The sequence below is a fragment of the Euphorbia lathyris genome, chromosome 3, assembly GCF_963576675.1.
Source record: "Euphorbia lathyris chromosome 3, ddEupLath1.1, whole genome shotgun sequence".
Taxonomy (NCBI): domain Eukaryota; kingdom Viridiplantae; phylum Streptophyta; class Magnoliopsida; order Malpighiales; family Euphorbiaceae; genus Euphorbia; species Euphorbia lathyris.
Window position 1 is genome coordinate 32,567,812 of NC_088912.1, and position 24,032 is coordinate 32,591,843.

Here is a 24,032-nt window from a genome sequence, read left to right on the forward strand (position 1 = left end):
GACACTTATTTAAAGCAAGACTTATAATCAAACAAGGCCCATTTGAGACATGGACCCATGAATAGGCCCAAAAGAATAGAGAAAATAATTTAGACATATATATATATATATATACAAGTAAATCAAAAAGGAGGATATGAAAACCCAAAAATTAATATAAGAGGAACTTTATGTATATGGAAATAATAGGTACTATATACTTATACTTTAAAAACGCTAAAACAATAAGTAAATCTTATGGATAAGAAAATAATGTTTACCCAAAAATAACTTCCTTCAATAATCAACAAAATAACCCAAATGTTCCCAAAACTATACATATATATACATAATTAATATAGTTTAAATACCAAAAATGACATATACTAATATCCATCCATTATTTCACAAAATATCAAATAACTAATATTTAAACATAGCCTAAGTTAATAAAAAGGAAATACTTATATATATATTTATACTTATATTATAAAATAAAATAAAAATGATATACCAATATTCTAAAATAAATGTATATACTAAAATTCTAAAATAATTTGAAAAACATGTATTACATAATTATATATATATATACTAAGGATTAAAAGTCTAAAAGTTAAGAAAAAGGGACCGAAATGACATTTTTTACATTTTGGCAGATTTACCGACGGAAAATCCGTCGGTAAACAGCATTTAGTGACAGAATTGACAAATTACAGCAGCACTCCAATATTTTCCAGATTTATTCAAAAGCTTTAAATTAAATCTAATTCAATCGTTTTGGACTTCCGAACTACCAAAGATGGATCATAGTCGAAAACGGAAGTTGCTAAAACGATGTTTTTATTTTAAAACGTTATTTGGAAACCTCTTTTAAATTAAAAAAAAACTTATAATTACAATATTTTCGATACCCGAACTACCTTTTTATCGGATCACGGTTCGTATTGGGATATCCAAAACGAGGTTTTTATTTTAAAACAAAACCGAATGTTATTTAACACGAAACGAAAATTAAATAAATACGCTAACTAAATAAAACGTGACAAAATAAATAAATAACTAAAGGAATAAGAACTATAGCATAAAAAAATAAATAGAAGGAGAGAATAAATTAAATAAAATAAAGAGTCTAGTCCTCGGATAATACCTTTAATTCGGTATCTGACAGTCGAAGCCGATTGATTCCACGAACCGCGAGCTCCCGTTTTTAATGAAAATTTAGTAAAAAAATTGAACTTAGGAAATTTGGAATTTTTGAGGAAAAAAAATATTTTTCTCAAAAAATTCACTCTCTCTCTCTAAAAATGTTTTAGAGTGAGAAAGTTTATCCAAAAATCCCCTCTCAAAAGCCTCCCTCCAAAAAGCCCTCCTCTTCACCTTGGGATCCGTGCCCTTATATAGGGAAGCAGATCCCGGAACAATGGGCGACGTCCAAAAAAAGTTGGGCGTCGCCCATTGTGGTTGGGCGGCCGCCCAACCTTGTTGGGCGGCCGCCCGACAATGTTGGGCGATCGCCCAACGGCGTTGGGCGAGCGCCCAATGCGAGGTTGGGCGCCCGCGCCCAATCCTCGTCGGGCGTCCGCCCGACGCGTTGGGCGTTCGCCCGACGTGGTTGGGCGCCCGTCCGACGACCCTCGGGGCGTGCCCCGCGTCGTCGGACGCGTGCACTCCGTGGCCGCCGAGCGCGCGTTCCGCGCAGCTAGACGCTCGCACGTCGCGGCCGCCGAACGCGCGCCCCACGCTGCCAGGCACGTGCGCTCAACGGCCCACGAGGGCGCGCACCGCCAGCGGTCCCAGGCATTGCTCGGACGTCGAGAGCGTGCCACTCGCGGTGCGTCCGACGGACGCCGCGCACGTCTCGAGCCGTCGAGCGGACGTTCGACCATCGTCGTCCGCGTGCGGGATGCCGTTGCGCGCCCGCGCCGTGCCGTTAATTTTCCTCCGCTTATTATTCTTTATATATTTTTCAAAACTTCCGGAATCAATCGCTTCGACCGTCTTGTTTTCAGGTTTTCGTCACAGGTCCTCCGACTCGGTGTCTACAACACTTTTATGTGCAAAATTGAATGTTATACACCAACATGTTAAATAAGATAGATTGTACAGCACGTATGTAATTCACCGGGTAAATTTCACATATGGTGTAGAACTTTTGCTCTATTTCACACTTTGGTGTACAAACTTCAATTTGTCTCACTAATATGTATGAACTTAGGGGGTGACCTCCCACTGTGATGTACAGTCGGTGAAAATGACCGGTCAACAAGAAAATCAACATACCACGTCAGCCGTTTGACCGGCCAAAAAGTCAATATTTGACAACTTAACATAAAATTACATCTATACCCTTTCTTCCTCTTTTCCATTTCCATTGCCCTCCCTCTCTCTTACTGTCTTTCTCCACCATTTCCATGTGATTCCAGCTCTCCCAATTAAAGCCTCCACTAATGCTTATTTGTTTGAACTAGATTGAATTGCTAAAAATAAAGAGGCAGAAGAAAAAGATATGAACTTGAACTAACATAACAAATGAAATATTAAATCCTAATCTGAAACTTCAACCAGTTGAGGGCATGATTGCACATATGCGTTCTCAAACAAATAACAATGAGCTCAACATATCTATTGTCTTTTCCTATTGATGATGATGAAGCTGATAGTATCTCATGAGATTAAAACATAAAATTAACAACAGCCAATAGATATTTCAATTAACCAGATGTGATTCGACAAGTGGTGATGATGCTATCGCTCAAAATGCATTCGACTTTCTCCTCCCATGAAAAGCTCCAAGCACACCTCTGGTTCAGACGGTCGCAAGTCACTGAGGAGGAAAAAACCTGATGGTGCTAACTTCACTGGAACATATCTGCTTTCTTCCATAAACTTGATGAATTTTTGGGCAATTTGTTTTCCCAATTAAAGCCTCCAATAATGCTTATTTGTTTGAACAAATCAAAAACCAGAGCATGAGAATTTCTAGGTAATTTGGTTTTAGGTTTTGATTTTGGGAACTTTGAACCGTGAATGTCGAATTTGCAGATTTCAGAACACGGGAATTTCTGGGCAATTTTTTTCCCAATTAAAGCCTCAAGTAATGCTTAGTTGTTGAACATACAGTGGCGGGTGATTTCGGTGAGAGCAAGTGAGACATGAAGACCTTTGGAAATTATGTGACATTGAGCTATAAATGACAACATTAAAACATGAATTTTGTTATATGGATGTAATGGATTTGGATTTTAGTTTGGATGTGGAAGAGACCATTAGGAGAGGAAAGAGATTTAAAGGCTTCTAGGTATTAATTAAAAACAATAGATTTTTATGAAAATAATGGTGAAAATGGCTACTGAATTAGAGAGAGAAAGGAGTTAGAGATGGAGAAGAGTTAGAGAAAGAAAGGAGCCATGGGAAAGAGAGAGAGAGAGAGAGTTGAATGGAGGAGATAGTGTATTTTATTTTTTATTTTTTGGGGATAAATGGTATTTTGGTAATTGCATATGGAGTGTGTTTAATTAAAGTTGAAAAATGGTGAGATGGCGCATTGACTGGCGTTGACCGGTCATTTTCATCTGCTATACACCACAATGGGAGGTCGCCTCTAAGTTCGTACATATTATTGAGACAAATTGAAGGTTATACATCAAAATGTGAAATAGCGTAAAGGTTGTAACCATAGGTGAAATTTACCCGTAATTTACCCTATGCATCACTAACTTTAAATAAAAAACAAATAAAAAATTGAAACAACAAATAACGGATGGTCTTTCCTGATGAAGAGAGTAAACATCCGATAAAGAGAGTGTAATAAGTTTTCTGATATAATGACATCCCAACCCAACATATAGCTAAAAGTAGGATATAAAGTGGAGCATGAACATTGAAAATTTTACACATGTACTAGCCATGTGCTTGTGTTGTAAAGTGACACAAGACAGAATACAATTCTATGCATCAAATCATTTTATGTAAATTGACACTACTTTACGTAAAATATATAAAATATTTATAAATTTCCGTAACATTTTTATACTTTTATGTAAAATAATTATTTTTCATTAAAATATTAATAAAAAATAATTTTATTAGTACCTTATAGAATGCTAGCTAAAAGTCTCTTCGAGTAAGAGTGTCTCTTCGTTGCGTAAGAGTGTTTGCCTAGGTTTTGTCTGTGTGTTTTCCGATCACCACCTCTTCATACCCTCATCGGCCTGCACGTTTTCCTCAAGAAAATGGAGAAAGCTATCTGCGGACTAATTTTAGATGACGAGGAGAAGGCGATTTTTGATTTTACTGCTGCGGAGGAGAGTGTCGATCAGGAGCCAGGGTTACGGTTTGTAGGGTGGTTCTTGACAGAGCGGCCGGTGAATTTCGCTTCTATGAAATCAAGGCTTGCGGATCTTTGGATGCCAAAACAGGGGATTGCGATTGAAGAAATTAACTCGCACCTCTTTTCTTTCGAGTTTTTTCACAAAATTGATATGGACAGGATTCTTGCCGGAGGGCCATGGTCATTCGACAATCACATGTTGATACTAGCGGAATGGAAGCCAGGAGAAATACCAGAACAAGTTGAACTAAATTTCACACCAATCTGGTTGCAGGTTTATGAATTACCTTTGGGATGCATGACTGAGACCATTGGTAAGCTCTTGGGTAATTTTGTTGGTTCTTTTATAGAATATGATGAAAAGAATAATGCTGAATCTAGGAGGACATTTATGCGAATTCGGGTTTTAATTGATGTCTGCAAACCTTTGAGAAGAGGCAAAAAAATCAAGAAGCATGCTGAAGTGTATTTACTTGTGTTTAAATACGAGAGGCTTAGCAATTTCTGCTACATGTGTGGATGCATAGGCCATACCGAGAGGTTCTGTGATTTGTTGTTTTTATCCGAAGGAGAGGAAATCAATGCGGAATGGGGGGGATTGGCTTAGAGCACCATTACGAAGGGGTGGAGCTCCCCCGGTGTCAAAATGGCTGAGAGGTACCAGTAGCAAAAATTTGGGAAATTTGTGGCAACCAGTAGGGAGTAAATATGCTGAAATGACTAAGGAGAATAGTTCTCCGGAGTTGATTGAGGAGGCAGCACGGGATGAAAATGTTGAGATGGTGCTACAGGATGATCGAAAACGTAGGAGAGAGGAATCGAGTTCTAGCATTCCAGGCAAGGTTAATAGCAACCTCCTTGCTGATCATTTGAGTGGGGATTCTGAGATGATTTGTTCCGACAATTTGAAGGATGAAATGGTCTCAATTATTACTATTACGGCGAAGCCTGCAGGTCAGGCTCGGCGACCTCAATGATATGCTTAAGCTGGAACTGCCGGGGCCTCGGCAACCCCCGGGCAGTTCGGTCCCTTCTTGAACTTGTGAAAGTTCAAAAGCCGGACGCGGTCTTCCTAATGGAGACTTTTGCTGATAAAGGAAGGATGGAAGGTATTCGTAGAAAGTTATGCTTTAGTAATTGTTTTACTGTGGAGGCAAGGGGGCATAGTGGGGGTCTTGCTTTTTTGTGGAATTCTGGGGTGGGGTTGAATGTTCACTCTTTCTCTGAGAGACACATTGAAATGTCAGTATCTGACATGAGGCATGGGGATTGGCGGCTCATTGGTTTCTATGGGTATGCGGATCGGAATAGACAAAAAGAGTCGTGGGATTTGCTTAGAAGATTGGGTAGTATTTCTATTTTACCTTGATTGGTGATTTTAATTGTATTGTTTCACAGGAAGAGAAGCAAGGGGGTCAGGAGTACCCGAGTTATTTGATTAGTCAGTTTGTTGAGAGTAATGCTTTGATGGAGATTCCTCTAAAGGGCGGTAGTTTTACATGGGATCGTGGGAGGGGAACTTTGAATTGGGTTAGGGAAAAGCTCGATCGGGCTTTAGCATCGGCATCTTGGTTCGAGCGGTTTCCGGGCTGTGCTGTAACAATTCTGATGGCTCCTTACTCTAACCATGCTCCTCTAGCCCTGACGTTGGGTGAAAGGGTTCGGCTGCTCAGGAGCAATCATTTTAGGTATGAGCATGCGTGGGCCAAGGAAGCTGGTTTTTCTAAAATGGTAACACAATGCTGGGATAATCAGGGTCCAATGCCTATTACTGCTAAACTTGAAAATTGTAGCCGAATCTTGGTCATGTGGGGGGCTGATGTTAGAAGAAAGTTTAGAAGGCAGATTGAATGGTGTAATAAGCAGCTCTTTTTGTTGAGGGAAAAGCGGGATGATGGCTCAGTAAACCGCTGGTTTCAAGTCAAGAATAGGCTAAATGTTTTGCTTGAACAGGAGGAAGTTTACTGGAAACAGCGCACAAAGGTGTTCTGGCTGAAGGAAGGTGACTCAAATTCCAAATTCTTTCACTCTTGTGTTAATTCCCGAAGCAAAACTAATGCTGTCAGTTTACTTATTGATGAAAATGGGGTCGAGCAGACCGAGGCAGCGGGAATCGGAAGGGGTAGTTTTGAGCTATTTTAAGAAGCTTTTTGAGACTAACCAGGCAAGTAACTATATTGCAACGGAAGTGATTCAGGGGGTTGTGTCTGAACAAATGAATGAGGTGCTGACTGGGGCGTTTCACATCTCTGAATTCAGAAACGCGGTCTTCCAAATGCATCCGGATAAATCCCCTGGCCCTGATGGGTGGAGCCCGGGTTTCTTTCAAAAATTTTGGCATGTGATAGGTAATGATATTTTTCAGGCGTGTGTCGGTTGGCTTGAGAGGAAGGAATTCCCGACAAATCTAAATGATACCATAATTATGTTGATTCCAAAGTGTGAGAAGCCAATGAAAATGACCGAATTGAGGCCGATCTCTCTTTGTAACGTTTTGTATAAAATTGTTGCTAAGGTCCTTGCAAACAGGCTCAAGCCGTTCCTCCCTGATATTGTTTCTGAGAGTCAATCCGCGTTTGTTCCTGGGCGATCCCTTGTTGACAGTGTTCAAATTGCGTTTGAGGTTATCCATTATATGAAGAGAAAACAGAGAGGTGGTAAAGGTGAGGTTGCACTGAAAATTGACATTAGTAAAGCCTACGATAGGGTTGACTGGGGATTTCTGAAAGCAGTAATGATTAAAATGGGGTTCAATGATACTTGGGTAGAGTGGATTATGCTCTGTATAAGCACGGTCAGCTATTCAGTGGCGCTTAACTCGAATTTAATTGGTCCTATTATCCCTGGTAGGGGCTTGAGGCAAGGGGACCCGCTTTCTCCATATCTGTTTATTCTGTGCGCGGAAGTGTTATCGCGTCTTATTTCTAAAGCTGAAAGTGAAGGAGAAATTGCCGGTTGTAGGGTTTGCACAGGTGTGCCAAGTATTACTCATTTATTTTTCGCTGATGACTGCTTCCTTTTCTTTAGTGCTTCAGAAAATGAAAGCAAAGTGATTGCTGATATATTGGGGGATTATGAATGCGCATCGGGACTGGCTGTAAACACGACTAAATCCGGAATTTTTTTTAGCCCCAATGTAAATGAGGTTACCCGTGAGCTTGTGAAAGGGATTCTTGGTGTGTCCGGGCCTCTTGATACTGGTAGGTACTTGGGTCTTCCATCACTAATTGGGAGGAGTAAGAAGCAAATATTCGGATTTCTGAAGGAGAGGTTGTCGAAAAGGCTTAACAGCTGGTCTTATCGTTTTTTATCAAGAGCTGGGAGGGAAGTCTTATTGAGATCTGTTGCTCAGGCGTTACCAACATTTTGTATGAGCACTTTTTTACTTCCTAAATCCATATGTGATGAACTGCAGCGCATGATGAACTCGTTCTGGTGGGGTAAAAAAGAGGATGGGAGGAAGAAAATTCATTGGTGTGCTTGGGAGCGGCTCTGTCTCAGAAAAGAGCAAGGAGGACTGGGTTTTCGGAATCTCAGGGATTTTAATATTGCGCTGTTAGCAAAACAGGGGTGGAAGTTGATTGATTGCCCCAACACGTTGGTAAGTCGGTTATTTAAAGCCAAATATTTTCCAAATTGCACTTACCTCTCATCTAGATTAGGAAATAATCCGAGTTTCATCTGGAGGAGCGTGTGGAGCTCAATTGGGCTTCTACAAAAGGGTACTAGGTGGCGCATTGGTAATGGAAGTACTGTGAAGGTCTGGGAGGATTCATGGGTTCCCCTTGATAATCTGAATGCTATCCAATCTGAACCCACTTCTAAAAACAGGCATGCTATGGTTCAGGATCTGCTGATCCCGGGGACCAGGGTTTGGAATAGACAACGGGTCAAGGAATGGTTCATTGAGTGTGAAGCGGATATAATTCTAAAAGGCATCTTTCCTACTTTTGATCCGCTTGACAGATTAGTTTGGCACTTCAGTAGAGATGGAATTTATTCTGTCAAATCCGGTTATCGGGTTTTGGGTAGGGAAAGGCGCTGTGAGGATACAAGGACTGGCTGGGATATTTTGTGGTCGCTGGATTTGATGCCAAAAATCAAAACTTTCCTTTGGAAGCTTGGAACTGGCTTCTTACCATTGCGAACAAACCTGAACGCCCGTCATGTTAGAATTGCGAGTAATTGCCTTTTTTGCCTCACGGACATTGAACATGGATGGCACCTTTTCTCTGGCTGCCCGTATGCGTCAATTTGTTGGCTTGATGCTGGGATTTTGGCTCCTGGGGCTGATTGGGATCGAATTGAAGACTGGTTGCTGCATTTTTGTGCGAATAACAATCGTGAGGTGGTTTGCCGGGGGGCAATTACTCTTTGGGCTATTTGGGAGCAGCGGAACAATTTACTGTGGAATAACCAATGCCAATTCCCAAGTGAGGCTGTGCTTAATGCGATTAAAATGCATAATGAATGGAAGGAGGCCCGTAAAAGAGATGAAGTGGTGAGCAGTTCGGGAAGTTTGAATTGTCGGCCGGACGTAAGGTGGGAGCTTCTGCCATCAGGGAGACTGAAATGTAATATTGATGCTGCTGTGTTCGAAGATGAAGGCCTTTTCGGAGCTAGCACTGTTATCCGCGACGAATTTGGAATTTTCCGGGGCTGCAGATGTGGGCGAATGGCCGGTGCTGTCACTGCGGTTTTTGCAGAAGCAGCAGCGCTGCGTGATGGTTTAGCATGGGCGTGGGAATGCGGCTTCGAAAATGTTTGTGTTGAAATTGATGCGAAGGCGGTGGTTGATGGGGTTCGGTCAGCCAAACAGGATATTACTGAACTTGGCTGTATTTTTAATGACATTAGGAATTTTTTCGGTTCTAATCAAGGTTATACCTTGAGGTTTGTTCCAAGATTAGCGAATAAGGTGGCGCACGTTTTGGCGCGTCATTCTAATTCCGTTGCTAATCCTTTTATTTCGTTCATTTATCCTCATTTTTTGGATTCGGCTTTGTGTTCGGATTCTTCTGTTTAATAAGAGTATGATTTCTTTGATTCAAAAAAAAAAAAAATTTATTAGTTAGTTAATTTATATTTTAATTATAAATTTAGTAAATTATGTCTAACACTAAATGATTTTCGTAGAAGTCAAATGTTTTATGTGAAGCTCGATTTTTGGTGATGTTAGTAATTTTTTGTTTGTGTAAAATAACAATTTTACGTAAATCTAGTCTTACTTTATATAAATTATGTCTATATCAGTAGATGTTATGTAAAGTTGAAAGATTTTACTTAACCTCAATTTTTTCGTGAAATTAGAGATTTTTTTTTTTCAAAATAAAAACTTTATGAAAATTAACTCTCAATTTATATAAATTATGTCTAACGGTAGAGGATTTATGTAAAGTTGATTGTTTTTGTGAAGTTAAAGATTTTTTTTTGGAAAATAACAACAGATTGTAACTTATGTCTCATAATACGTAAATTATGTCTAATAGTAGAGGATTTACGTAAAGTTGAAATATATTACGTAAATTTTTTTCCATAAAGTTAGAGATTTTTTTTTTTGTAAAATAACAACTTTACGTAAATTATGTCTAACAGTAGAGGATTTACGTAAAGTTGAAAGGTTTTACGTAGAACTCAATTTTTTTCCCGAAGTCAGTGATTTTTTTTCTAAATAACAACTTTAACTAAATTAAGTCTTAGTTTACGTAAATTATGTCTAGCTATAGAGGATTTATGTAAAGTTGAAAGATTTTATGTAAACCTCCATTTTTTCGCGAGGTTGGATATTTTTTTATAAAATAACAACTTTACCTAAATTTAGTCTCACTTTATATAAATTTTGTTTAACAGTAGATGTTTTACGTAAATTTGAAAGATTTTATAAGAACCACAATTTTTTTCGTTAAATTAGAAATTTTTATTTGTAAAATAAAAACTTTACATAAATTAAGTCTCACTTTATGTAAATTATATCTAACAATAGAGGATTTATGTAAAGTTGAAAGGTTTTACATGAAACTGTATTTTTTTCACGAAGTTAGAGATTTTTTTTTATATAAAATAACAACTTTACGTAATTAAATCTTATTTTACATAAATTATGTCTAACATTATAAGATTTACGTGAAGTTGACAGGTTTTACCTGAACCTTAATTTTTTCTCAAAGATAGAGATGTTTTTTTTTATAAAATAACAATTTTACGTAAATTACATCACACTTTACGTAAATTATGTCTAACAATAGAGGATTTACGTAAATTTGAAAGGTGTTATGTGAACATCAATTTTTTCACACAGTTAGAGATTTATTTTTTTTTGTAAAATAAAAACTTTACGCAAATTATGTCTAATAGTATAAGATTTACGTAAAGTTGAAAGGTTTTACGTAAACCTCAATTTTTTTTTTGTGAAGATAGAGATTTTTTTTTTGAAAATCAATGACTTTACCTAATTAAGTCTCACTTTACGTAAATTATGTCTAACAGTATAACATTTACGTAAAGTTGAATTTTTTTATGTAAACCTCTTTTTTCGTGAAGTTAGAGATTTTTTTTTTGGTAAAATAACAACTTCGCGTAAATTATGTAAAGCATTAAGGGATTTACGTAAAGTTGAAAGGTTTTACTTAAACCTCAATTTTTTTGACAAAGTTGGAGATTTGTTTTGGTAAAATAACAAATTTACATAAATTATTTGTTTTGGTAAAATAACAAATTTACATAAATTAAGTCTCACTTTCCGTAAATAATGTCTGACAGTTGAGGATTTACGTAAAGCTGAATTTTTTCGCGAAGGTAGAGATTTTTTTCTGTAAAATATCAATGTTATGTAAATTAAGTCGCACTTTACATAAATTATGTTTAACAGTATAAGATTTACATAAAGTTAAAAGGTTTTACGTGAACCTCAATTTTTCATGAAAATAAAGATTTTTTTTTTTTTTTGTAAAACAACAACTTTATATAAATGACGTCTAACAATAGTGGATTTACATAAAGTTGAAAGATGTTATGTGAACCTCAATTTTTTCACGTAATTAGAGAATTTTTTTATATAATAAAATCTTTACGTAAATTATATTTGTAAGATTACGTAAAGTTAATTTTTTTACACACACCTCAATTTTTTCGTAAAATTAGAGATTTTTTTTATAAAATAAAAACTCTATGTAAATTAAGTCTCACTTTATATACATTATATTTAATATTATAAAATTTATCGTAAAGTTAAAAGGTTTTATGTAAAGAGATTATATATAATAAGCCATTATTTTATTATATTCAACATCGATTATTTTATTACATTAAATGTCTTATCATTAATCTTTTGGGCCACTAAATCTTGTTTCTACTCTACTAACATTATCACAATTTGTAAACATCAAAATTACCAGTGATAATGTCAAAATAAAAAGCTTATAAAATTGTTTAGAATAATAATTACAATCCAATCATATTTTTTATTTTCTAAATTATCATTTTGAAAAATTCTCTCTCCTAATTAAGAAACAAATAAATGATATCAAATTTAGAAAGTTTAAAAATTAAAATTACTTAAAATATCATTTCCATCAAATCAAATGTATAAGAAAATTTAGAAGTTTTCATCGGAAGCTTCAAATTGTTATCTTTTGAGGATGTACTTTGAGTAGGAAGAAGGAAGGAAGTTTGTCTTCCTTCTTCCTACCTCATCGGGTTAGATTTGATGTGTTTTTCTTTGTTATTTTTTTCTTTTTAGTCAGTTTTCATATACTTTATCGGATATCTTCATCCGTTTGAATTGTATTTGCTCTCTATTATTCTTTCATTTATATTATTTTCGAATTTAGCAAGTGCGAAAACGGTTTATCTTGTCCGTGGATCAATAGATCTACGTGGATGCATCAAAAGAAAAGACTCAGATCCGAATGTTCGGAATGACCTAAATGCTGAAGATTGGATTGCATCTACTTTTCTGCAGATTTCGATTTATGATAAATATATGTTTTATTATTGTTTTGTGTTTTTGTATGTCTTTATGGCATTTTTTGCTCTTTATAGCCATTTTAGTCTCTTTGTAGATCTTGTAAGGGTTGGTTCCAGTATGTTTATAAAAAAAAAAACAAGGGTTAGTTTTTTTATGCAATGTTGCCACTTATTTGGCACTTTTACTTTTTTTTTTTATTTAATATAAAAAATGATACTATTGGTGTATTTTTATGACAATATTTATAATTAAAGTAAATTATACATAAAAATAAAATAATGATTTGTGGGACAACTTTTGAAATAGATGAAAGAGAAAATAAAAGCTTAATAAGCACTCAACCCCCTAAACTTGTAACTTTTTTTCACCTGGCCCCCTCAACTTAGGGGACAACCTCTCAACCCCCCAACTCTCTAAAAACATCACATACAACCTCTTTTCATCCCTATGTTCGGTCAAATGTTGACCCGTGTAGAAAACGCGCTTAACTATTGACCTCACCAATGCCACGTGTCATTTTTATAACAATCACTTGGATACATTTCACCTCGACGACCACTATCTCCAACTTCAGCACCTCTATAAGGCTGCGACGACAAACAGCGACAGCACCTCGCACGAATATGGAAAAATTTAATAAAAAAATGACACGTGGCATTGGTGTGGTCAACAGTCAAGCGCGTTTTCTAAACGAGTCAATATGTTGACCGAACATAGTGGTATAAGGGGTTGTATGTGATGTTTTTGGAGAGTTGAGGGGGTTGAGAGGTTGTCCCCTAAGTTGAGAGGGCCAAGTGAAAAAAAAAATTACAAGTTTAGGAGATTGGATGTCTATTAAACCGAAAATAAAATAATATATTTTAAAATGATGTATTAAGTTTTGACAACTTTTCTGCATTATGCTGGACTAAAATTATTTTTATGATTATCCTCATAATAACAACATTATGAATTCCATAAATCTCATTAACTAATTAACTATTATATGGAGTATAATCGTAACGAAATTGTTAGTGATTGCCAATTGTTGTCAAAGATCAATGATTAGTTATGCATAAAAAAGTTAAATTTAATAGAGCTAAAAATGGGTTGTGCTCAGGAAATATTACATAAACAAAACTTAGAAAAATGTAATAACTTATCTTCCAAAAAATGTAATAAATTTATAATTGTCATTAAAATAAAACTTAAAAAAATGATTGGTTAATCATTAAAAAAGAGTTATAACAAAAAATATGGGATAATAATTTGGTAATAATGACATAATTTCTTTAATAATAATAGTATATCAAGCAAAATATATCAAAAATACAACTCAATAGGTGTACTTTTTTTGAAATGAAAATGAATTATAATAAAAATAATAAATTGTCCGAATTATATGTTAAATGTGATTAATCCAAGAAACAAAACGAACACAAAAAATATACGAACAATAAAAACTGAAAATTAAGGGATAAAGTTAGATAAATATGAGGCATGTATTAGCAGTCGCCTAAGACAGATTTCGTCGCTATTGACGACCGTCTCTCAGGATACAACAGATTACGCAAGCGAACTCTTACTGTGGGTTCATTATCACCGGAGTACAAAAACAAAACAACATAACGTACAAAGAGTAGACATTATTCAGAGAATAATTTTTTCAATAACAGTCTTCCAGGCTCTGAATTTTGACAATTCCATTATGTATAAATAGAACATGAAAGAACATACGTCTATTCATGAATGAATACGACTGTTCATGAACAGACACAACTATTTACGAACGAATACGACTGTTCAAGACAGACACGACTATTTACAAACGAATACGGTTGTTTATGAAAAGATGTGTTTGTTAGTATATAAATTAATTATATAATTTTATTCATTTTTATCCAACATATGTAATGTATGCTAAATTATTATATAAAATGATCAAAATATATATTATTTAGAGATAAGACCCAAATTTACTTTTCTTAACATTTTCAATATGGAAGAAGTTCGGGTCAAACAGTGACAGAATCAATGTCTGACTATATGATGTGCAACCATTAAATGATTAAACAACGCCGTATTGACAGGGCCAGGACAAGAAAAAGAAGCACAATACGGGGTACAATCAACATCCCAGCGTTGAAGATGAAGGGGTGAGCATGGGCAAAACCACCCCTATAAAGGGTAGTTCTCTCAATAGCCGGAGGGTACACCGACACCCCAACCCTCCTACTTCCACCTCTAGGTACATGCAAGAGGAACGTTTAATAGGTTTTGTAATATACTAAAAATTGCCTATACGTAGCCTTACCAATATTTAGAGTTGAGTTTGCCTATGGCCAAAATTTCCCCTTACATTCTCCTCCACTTACATGATCAACGTCCTCGTTGATCAATCTTGCCTTGCCTTATCGGAATAGAATGTGGAATAGAAAAGGAAAGATAAGAAAGGGAACAATTAATAGCAGGATGAAGGAAGGAACAAAATATATGAATTTCAAGAAAAATGAGATGCTAATTTCCATAACAAACCAGAATTAAAAACTTTCTGTTTTTTAGCAATTACTGGACAAGTTCCACCACTCCAGTGAGTGAGCTTATGCTGTATACAACTAATAAAAATTCTCTCTCATTGTTTTCCTAGCTATTACACTATTTTAGCCAGGTTATTTACAAATAAAACATCTCAAAAACTGATGCCATATATATGGTCTTTAAAGATGAAAATTACTTATGGTGGCAATCTCCCGGACAAGTATAAACACAGCTTATCCCTCACTTCCACACCTTCCATGTCGACGGATTCACAAATTTGTTGTTGATAATCTGAATCATGCTCCTCGGATACCGGAATATCGCCCTGCGCCTCATCTTCCATATCGATGATAATGTTATGCAGCATGCAGCAAACTAGAATAATCCTCGGCAATCTGTGTTTGTCCGGTCTCCACATTACTCCGTGAATGATCCTCCACATCTCTTTCAACCGCGCTAATGCTCTTCGAGCAACCATCTGAGTTGCAGAATGCCGTTTATTGAACTCAGCTTCGGGTTCTGATAGTTCTTTTCCGTTGTAAGGAACGATAAGGTAAGGCAGGAGAGGAAATCCTGAGTCCCCAATTATGTATTCCCTTATTTCTGATCCTTCAGAGAGCTGTACTTTTTTCCCATTCAACCTTTCTTCTCTTTCGCACATTTTAGAGAAATTTGAGGTTTGAAACAGCGCGGAATCTTTCATTTTTCCTGGCCATCCCGTGACTATGTCAAGGAATCTCATCTCGGGGTCTACTATTGCCTGCAAAACCATGCTGTGATTCTTTTCATGATCGAGCCACACATTACTTGCAGGATCGGAGGAAGGCAACAACATCATGATATGAGTCGTGTCAATCACGCCACAGCAATTGGGTAGACCTCGTATTTTCTCGAACTTTGATTTGATTTCTGTAATTTTTGATTCACTAGAAGGCCATTTTAGGTGTCCAAGCCCCCTTGCTTCCATGGCTTCTACGAAACGCCAGGTTACTTGGGAGACGGTTGAGTGGTTTAGCCCAAATGAATCAGCAACTGTTACCAGTGAATCACCAGAACCAAGCCTTCTTAAAGCTACAGCTACTAAATCATGCAAAGATAAGACCTTTCCATTAAGAAATGTAAAATCCCTTGATTTAGCAACCATATCTTCCTTCACGAGTGAACATATGTGATTAAAAGTTCTCCGGGAAATCCTAAAAACATGTTCAAATTTGTCCAAGCTCTTCGATGAAGATTGAATACCTGAGGAAACAGAAACAATATTCTAAAGCAAAACTACTAACCAAAATAGCCGAAAGTACAATGGAAAGAAGGCAAATAGAAGGCATTCTTAAAAGGGCCTCTTTTCTTTCATTGTTCAGTCCTTTCGTACATATATACACAGAACTATATTACCCGAAAAAAAGGATGTTAACTTCTCACAAGGACTATATGGGGAAAAACAGAGAACTCTAAACTGTGAATTAGGAGAAATAGTAGAATATACTACAAGGTCATGAACATAGACAAGAAGCATTAGCTACTTTGTCAACGCTCGTCCTCGAGTCCTTTGGACATTTTATGAACATTAATATAGTCACATTGAAATGGAAGATCTTTCTGGCAAATTCTGATTTATATTAACATGAACTACCAAATGTTTGTCAGTAATCTTCAACATGTAGCCAGATTTAAAGTTTAGCTTGCTTATATCACCATCATATGAAACGCTCGACTGACAGAATAACAAAGGGTAGAAGTGTTTAACATGGTTCCTAAGATTTTAACCAGCATAACTTGGAACTGATGGAAGTATTGACTGCGAGAAATTCTGGAAGAATATTGCTCAAACCTCAAGTATCACCATGCTAACTTAGAGAAGCTAACTTGTAAGTTGTAACAATAATCATGTTGTCAACCTCTATCGAGTTCAACAAGTAACTAGTTTTGAATTGGAAGCTACCTCATTCTCTAGAGAAGGAACCGTAAAATTTGAATTACTTGACCAATGCAACTAGGTGGTGGTTTCTACAATATCTCCACGATACTTCAGGTTTCTGAAATTCTATTCTTATGTGAAGTATATTATTGGTTCTTAGCATGATGTGTTTGAGTTATCTAGTAAAGCGGCCTATAAACAACTAAGGACAAATATCGTAGGTGCAATGCGCCAATGACTGCAAAATTTGCAGACCAACATAATTCATTTTACTGGTTTATCAAAAAGCTACCTCAAGCCTATGCTTCTTTCCAAAATCTGAAATTCAAAGTAATTGAATCATTTCAATGAAGGGAATTCCTTCACATTGGCTATATATCCCTTTCCTCACCATAAATGGACAGATATAGTTAAGCACACTACATGAGTATGATACGATGTGCAACTTTTGAACGAATTTTTTAAATTCGCAAGTTGTAAGCAAATCCTCCTAAGACAACTTCGCATAATGTGAAAAAAGTGACGAAATCTTTACTTTAAAACGGAAGACACTTTCTTGAGGAGGATGGTATTTTCCTAACTCGGAATACCTTTTCCAGACTTCCCACTGTTTATGCCTAATTTGAAGGCAAAATCACATTTAAATTAGCTACTTACAACCTTCAAACTTTAACTATTCCAATTTCTCTAATTTATCTCCTAAGCAACATTTAATCTCACAGCAGCAGCATCTCTACGAACTTATTCGTTTAAGTATTGATGAAGAATGGGAGCAAGATCTGTTTCGCAGTTTTAAACAATTCAGTTTAAAGGGAAAACCTCGTCGGCTGTTTATGAAATCTTAAAGGGAGTGAGAACTACAAAGATGAAATTTATATGAAAATTTTCAACAATCTCAACTAGGAACCAATTTGCAGAAGAAGGTCAATGGGAAGTAACAATTTATTAAATCAACAATTATGTTCTTTAACAGATTATTAGCAATTACTCAAAAAGGGAAGTTTTTTCGAATCTTCAACCTTATTGCCCTTCGCAAAGGTGTATTTGGGGGTTTCTAGATTGAATAAGAACACTTACCTAAGTCACATTCCGATAGAAAAAACAGCAAGCAGCCTAAGATTTCAGGACATGTCTTAATTTTAAAAAATCCTTTCTCATTCTAAAAAAGAAAACAGAATGTTAGGTATTAGGTAAGAAGCAAGACTCAAAAGCCAGATTAGGGATTCCTTAAACTGTATAAACACACAACTTGAGTAATGGTGAAACTAAATTAACCAAATTTACAATACACTGAATAGCTAAATTCAATCGAAAAACACATAACAAACATCACATCCATTATATGATCATCAACACAGCAATACCAGAACACCAAAACAAAGGGAAAAGAAAAAAGTACCATTAATCCTCTTAGAGAAGTCATCCCACCAATCTAAAGGTCCATCCTTTTCAGCAGACCCAGAACCGGAACCAGAAGCATTCTCTTCAGTTCTTCTATCTGTCTTTTTCCTCTTTTTGTAACCTCTTATAGGACCCATGAAACCCAATGAAATTCAAACTCAAGCAACCCACTTGCTGAAAACAAATTGAAGTAAAATTAGAATCAATAAAAGAAAAGAAGCAAAACCCATTATCGAAAACACAGGAATACATACATACCAAAGTCGCAGAGAGATCATAAACATAAACATGCAAGAAAGGAAAATCAGGAAGAGACCAAGTTAGAGTGTTGTGTGTGGATTTTAGAGCATGCAAGTAAGAATTTAAAGAGATTGGGAAATTAAATTAGAGACTAGTGAAATAGAATAGAATATGAAAGAAAGGAAGGTGAAATCTATGTGCTAAAAAGACGTGGGTTGGTTCTAGTTTAAGACAATGTGGCAAAACAAAGGGAGAGGAGGAGACATTAATACCTTTGCTTTCTACATGTTTTTATTCGGTAGCTTTGCTTTGATTTCAGAGAGGCAGAAAAACAAAGAAAGAGAGAGAGAGAGAGCTTACAGTTTTTGTTTGGAGTTTCTGTTGAATAAACTTTTTATTTTCTTTTTTATTGCTCAAATTTTAAATCTCCAATTTCCTTTTCTATTCTTCCTTTTTATATTTTCTAAATTAAATTGGAGATTTAGGGTTTGTTTTGTTGAATCCTTAGCTTATAAGGTACTTACGAGATAAGTTCTAAATTTACCCTTACCATAAGTTCAATTTTACCTCTACACAACAGAAATTTTGAACGACTGATTTGATAGTTATTCGATTATCACATTAGATCTTCTAAATAAGTTTGTCGATAAAATAAAACAGTTAATGTGTATTTTGATATGTCGTTTATACCGTTTTAATAACACGGTAAGCATTTATGTATTTTTTTGTGATTAACTTATATCTGACAAATATAAATATTGTCGTTTCGACAAGTTATTTGTAACTGTGTTGGTATCCGAATAAATATTTTAGATGTAATTAATGTTTGCAAGGTTTAGTGTGATAATTAAATAGGTAATGGTAAAATTGATATCGTTAAACAAAGTTATGGGTAAAATCGTATAATTTTATATATTAAGGATAAATTTATGCTTTATTAAAAATATTAGAGGCAAATTTTGCATATTATGGTTAGATATTTGTTATCATTTTTTAAAATTATGCTCATAAATTATAAAAGTAAAAAAATAAAAAATAACAATAAAATTAACTTAAATAATTAAATAAATATTAAAAATAATAACTTATTAAGTTAAACAACACTTTTTTTTTTTTTAACAAATGAACCTTTCTTATTCAACATCAGCATTTAAGTCATTACAAATGAATTGAGGGGATTATGTTTCCATATCTCATGATCAGACACAGAACAATATGCTCTTGCAAGTATATGAGCAATCTTATTCGCTGACCTCCTAATGAAAGAAACAGATAAAATATTTAGCTCGTTAATCAGAGCTTTACAATCATCAACAATAATGCCAAAAGGGAAAACTAGTTCTGTAGTTTCAGAAATTGCAAGAACCAAGAGCTGAGAATCCATTTCCAGATGAACATTCGGAAACCCTTCCTTCTTCAACCAACTAAGAGCTTCACGACAACTCATTCCTTCAGCCAATAGCGGGTCCTGACAGTTATTAATCACACCATTACCAGCAGCAATGAAGCACCCCTCATGATTCCTTAACACAAAGCCAAAACCAGCATGACCTGTATCCTGGAATAGAGCAGCGTCAACATTGAGCTTCAAACTATCTTATGCCGGACACAACCACTTCAAACTAACTGTTTCTCCACCAGGCGCTGCACTCACTATCTGGGCCTGTTGCCAACTATTCAGAAACATTGTTGCATTATTATAAGAAACATCAGGAGGCTGTCGATTCTCTTCCCACACCAGCTTATTTCTATCATTCCAAATTGCCCAGCATAACGTAGCAGCAATCTCAACAGATATATTATCATGGTGATTTATAATGAAAGCCCAGAAATCACAGAAGCTACTAACCCGAGAGCTTAGATCTCCAACCTTAGATAACATCCAAACCTGCTTTGCTTCCAGACAGGTGACTAACGCATGTAGGATAGTTTCATCATGACTATTGCATCGAGGACAAAGTGTTGGGATATTGATTCTTTTCTTTACTAGCTCGGATCTTGTAGGCAAACACAAAGTGCTTGCTCTCCACATCAGATGTCGAACTTTAGGAGGGACTTTAATCCTCCAAATGCTGCTCAGTACTCTACCCATCTCAATGAGAACACCTTATTATTTTGATAGCGGTATTATAAAATGAGAATAACCTTAAAAAAAAATATTTTTTAATTTTATAAAAAAATATATATATTTTTAATGAAAATAAGAAACATCGTTTATCAAATTAAATTACATTAAATATGTTCGGGCATCCTCAAGAGAGCTCGGAATCTAGATTAGTTTTTGGTTTGTTTGTTTCCGGGGCCTAGACCCTTCCTTCTGTTCCAAAAAAAAAATTACATTAAATATAAATAATTTTTTATAAAAATCTCTAAAAAGTTGTTTAAAAAAAGTTAAAAACTGTTTTTTTATTATAAACTTCATTTTTTTTCTGAAACTATTATAAACTTCATTTAAACACTGTATTTCCTTTGTTTATACTAAAAAAACTAAAAATTATTCCAAAAAATTGAAATAAACACTCTTCTTAATGTTAATTTTTTTTTTCGTTTTTTCATTCCAAACACAAAAATAAAAATATTTAATTATGATTAAGAAACAATCTATTGTATTTATTTTATAAGAAAAGTCAACCAACTTCAATAGCTAACTATAATAACAATACTAATTTTTTTAATAAAATAATAATAAATATTAGTAGATATTAGATAAGAATTAAATCCAAGTCTTTTCTTCTTTTATGATTAGAAGATTGTTATTTATTTATTTATTTATTTAATTTTTTTTGATAAAAATGTCATATCTCATTTCATTGATATAAAAGGTACAACATACAGCACGAAAATAAACCCATACAGGCCATAGCCAGTATAAGCTCCACAAATGGAAGAGAAATGACTACAAAGAACAATATAAGACTACAAAGAGCAATAATAACCATAAAAGGTAAAAGTTATTTATTTATTATAGATGTTTATAAGATTTCGATAAAAAAAAACGAAATCCAAAATCCTCAGTAGAAAATATCGAATTGAGATTAAAAAAATGGTCCAAAGTCAATGCAGATCTCAAAGTTGCAACAGATTTTCTTTTAGTGATAACATTACAAGACAATAATTTAATGTGATGATATATTTAGTTAAAAAAAGATATATTTAGTTAAAAAGTTATTACATCCAACGAATCTTATTATATTCTATGAGAAGAAACGACGACGTTATTGACAATAAGATATTATACTGATTTAAATTGCACTATTTATTCATATCTATAGATACACTTCTTTAACAAAAATATATATTTTTTTTATTCAGAATACATAGGTATATTACTCAATTTGTTGTTGGAAAATTTTATATATAAATGAAATTCGGTGAAGTATTTGAATTTTATATAATAATAGAATTAAAGATTAATAATTTCAAATTCGGTGAAGTATTTGAATTTTTTTGTCCAATTCGTATAAAATATAGTTTATTTTTTAATTTTTTATTAATTTTTTTCACGTCTAATCATTTGTTTGTGATCTGTTATTAATAAGTGATAAAAAATTACGCACATAAGAAGTGTAAATATCCAGATTCCTGATCGATAAGATAGTTTAGTGAATTATTTCCCAAATTGACCAAACTTTTCAACCTTAAGAGTAAAATTGCACCATTTTAGACGTTGAAAGTTAAATTGCTCATGGTTGTAAATGTTAATGGTATTTTTCCACCTTATTCCATTTAAAATGAGGTTTTTTACATGAAAATCATATCTAATTATAAAATTATAATTAAATCACATTACAAAACTTAATTCTCAAACACGTCACTATTTCCTATATATCACAAATAAAATATGATTTTATGCCCTAATTTATAAATTTTAGACCTCAATTCATAAATCATAAACTCTAACAAATATATCTTAGACCCTTATTTTATAAAACTCGGTTTTTATAATATATAGAAAACAATGACTTGCTTAGTTTGACATTATTCAAATAAAGACTTCTCTTTCAAATATGAATTTTTGTGTAAATTTTTCTTTATGAGATAAATAGGTTAATTTAATTTATTTAATAAATGGGTCGAAAGAGAAGGGGATTTGAACTTAGGCCACCAAATAACATTGGGTAAATTACAATAATAGTACCTGAACTTTACCTATTTTACACTTTGGTACCTAGATTACATTTTGTCCTAAAAATATACCCGAAGTAACGATGACCGGACAATTTAGTAAATTTTACCGGTAAATGACCGGTCAATGCAAGTTTGTCTGAGTAAATTACATCAATGGTACCTGAACTTTTCCTAATTCACATTTTGGTACCTGGATTTTTTTGTCCTAAAAATATAACTTAAGTGAAGGTGACCGGATAATTTAGTACATCTGATCGGTTAGTGACCAATCAACGAGAGTTTGACCATTTTGAATTAAAAATTAGGACCTACAATACACTCAATTAACATAAAATTATAATACTACCCTTTAATATATATGTAGAGCTAAAGAGTAGTATTATATATGTTAATTGAGTGTATGATGGGTCTAAATTTCTAATTTAAAATGGTTAAACTCACATTGACTGATCAAATATACTAAATTATCGATTCATCTTTACTTGAAGTGTATTTTTTGGATAAAATGAAATTTAGGTATCAAAATATGAATTAGGGTAAAGTTTAGGTACCATTAATGTAATTTACTCATCAAATCCGCATTGACCGGTTATTGACCGGTAAAATGTATTAAATTGTCCTGTCATCGTTAGTTCAAATATATTTTCGGGACAAAATGTAATCTAGGTACCAAAGTGTGAATTAGGATAAAGTTTAGATACTATTGATGTAATTTACTCAAATAACATTATACATGTACCTTAGGTAGCTTTCCACATAACTAATAGTAACAATATAAAATTATATATTACAAGGCTAGTAAATTTCATAATTTTAATTAGATTATATATATAACGTCATCTGGTTAAATCAATCTGAATCAACCAGTATTCTAACGCCAATGCCATATTTTAAGTTAATCGCATTGGATGAGATGATTATTTGATAATCAAGTAGAACTTCAAATGATGCAATTTGACAAACTGAAAGTACATTTTGTATTTTAATTTCCTTAGAACATGAAGTTTTTCTATTTTTGTATAGTCGAAGAAGATCAAGTCCATATGTTCAGGGCCCAAGCCCACTTGACGATAGAGGCTCAATCTAGGAGATGAAGCCTTGTGAATGATTTTTTTTTTATTTCCTTTTGTAAAGTTTTGAATTTTACATTACATATGTACTAGAAATGATGATCACAAGATATGGGAATAAGCTCTCAAACCTTTTTCTTTGCTCTAAGAAATTTTCAAAGGCAGCGAAATTTGGTAGAGGATGCAATTTCCCCCTTTTATAAGCACTAGAGGATATATGAAAGACTCGTCTCATCCAAAGGTTGCATACAATAATATCACGTGTCACTTTGGCCTCTGACAACACAATCATTTCCAGCCTAATTAATGAAGCCCAACTAAAAGCATACTTCATTAAAAACCCTGATAAATGGCAGAGTTATGCCATTTTAAACAGTGTTTATCTAGTCCAAGACAACATAAGGCACAACAGTTTTGTCGGACATTGGCCTTGTTTGGCAAATACCTACTAGCTGATAACTGATTACATTAGCTATTAGA

At 34.4% G+C, this 24,032-nt stretch overlaps 1 protein-coding gene across 5 annotated transcripts; it reads right to left on the reverse strand.

Annotated features, from left to right (window-relative positions):
- Window positions 1-14,767: 14,767 nt before the first annotated feature.
- On the reverse strand, window positions 14,768-18,828 carry LOC136221543 (protein ALP1-like). Of its 5 annotated transcripts, none has more exons than XM_066008918.1 (3): window positions 18,715-18,828; window positions 18,113-18,288; window positions 14,768-16,037 (listed from the first exon to the last, which is right to left on the reverse strand). In XM_066008918.1, the coding sequence occupies exons 2-3, from the start codon at window positions 18,249-18,251 to the stop codon at window positions 14,992-14,994; spliced, it is 1,185 nt and encodes a 394-aa protein (XP_065864990.1). In that variant the 5' UTR covers window positions 18,252-18,288; window positions 18,715-18,828; the 3' UTR covers window positions 14,768-14,991. The 5 variants fall into 5 exon arrangements, with proteins under 5 accessions (XP_065864990.1, XP_065864985.1, XP_065864987.1 ...); XM_066008913.1 differs by having other exon boundaries at window positions 18,627-18,734; XM_066008915.1 differs by having other exon boundaries at window positions 18,113-18,284; window positions 18,627-18,722.
- Window positions 18,829-24,032: the final 5,204 nt, after the last annotated feature.

Bases quoted from the DNA above. Each gene is read 5' to 3' on its own strand.
- LOC136221543 (XM_066008918.1), bottom strand. From the start codon at position 18,251: ATGGGTCCTATAAGAGGTTACAAAAAGAGGAAAAAGACAGATAGAAGA. The intron at 16,038-18,112 runs GTACTTTTTTCT...CTGTTTCCTCAG, and splicing joins CTTCTCTAAGAGGATTAATG to GTATTCAATCTTCATCGAAG.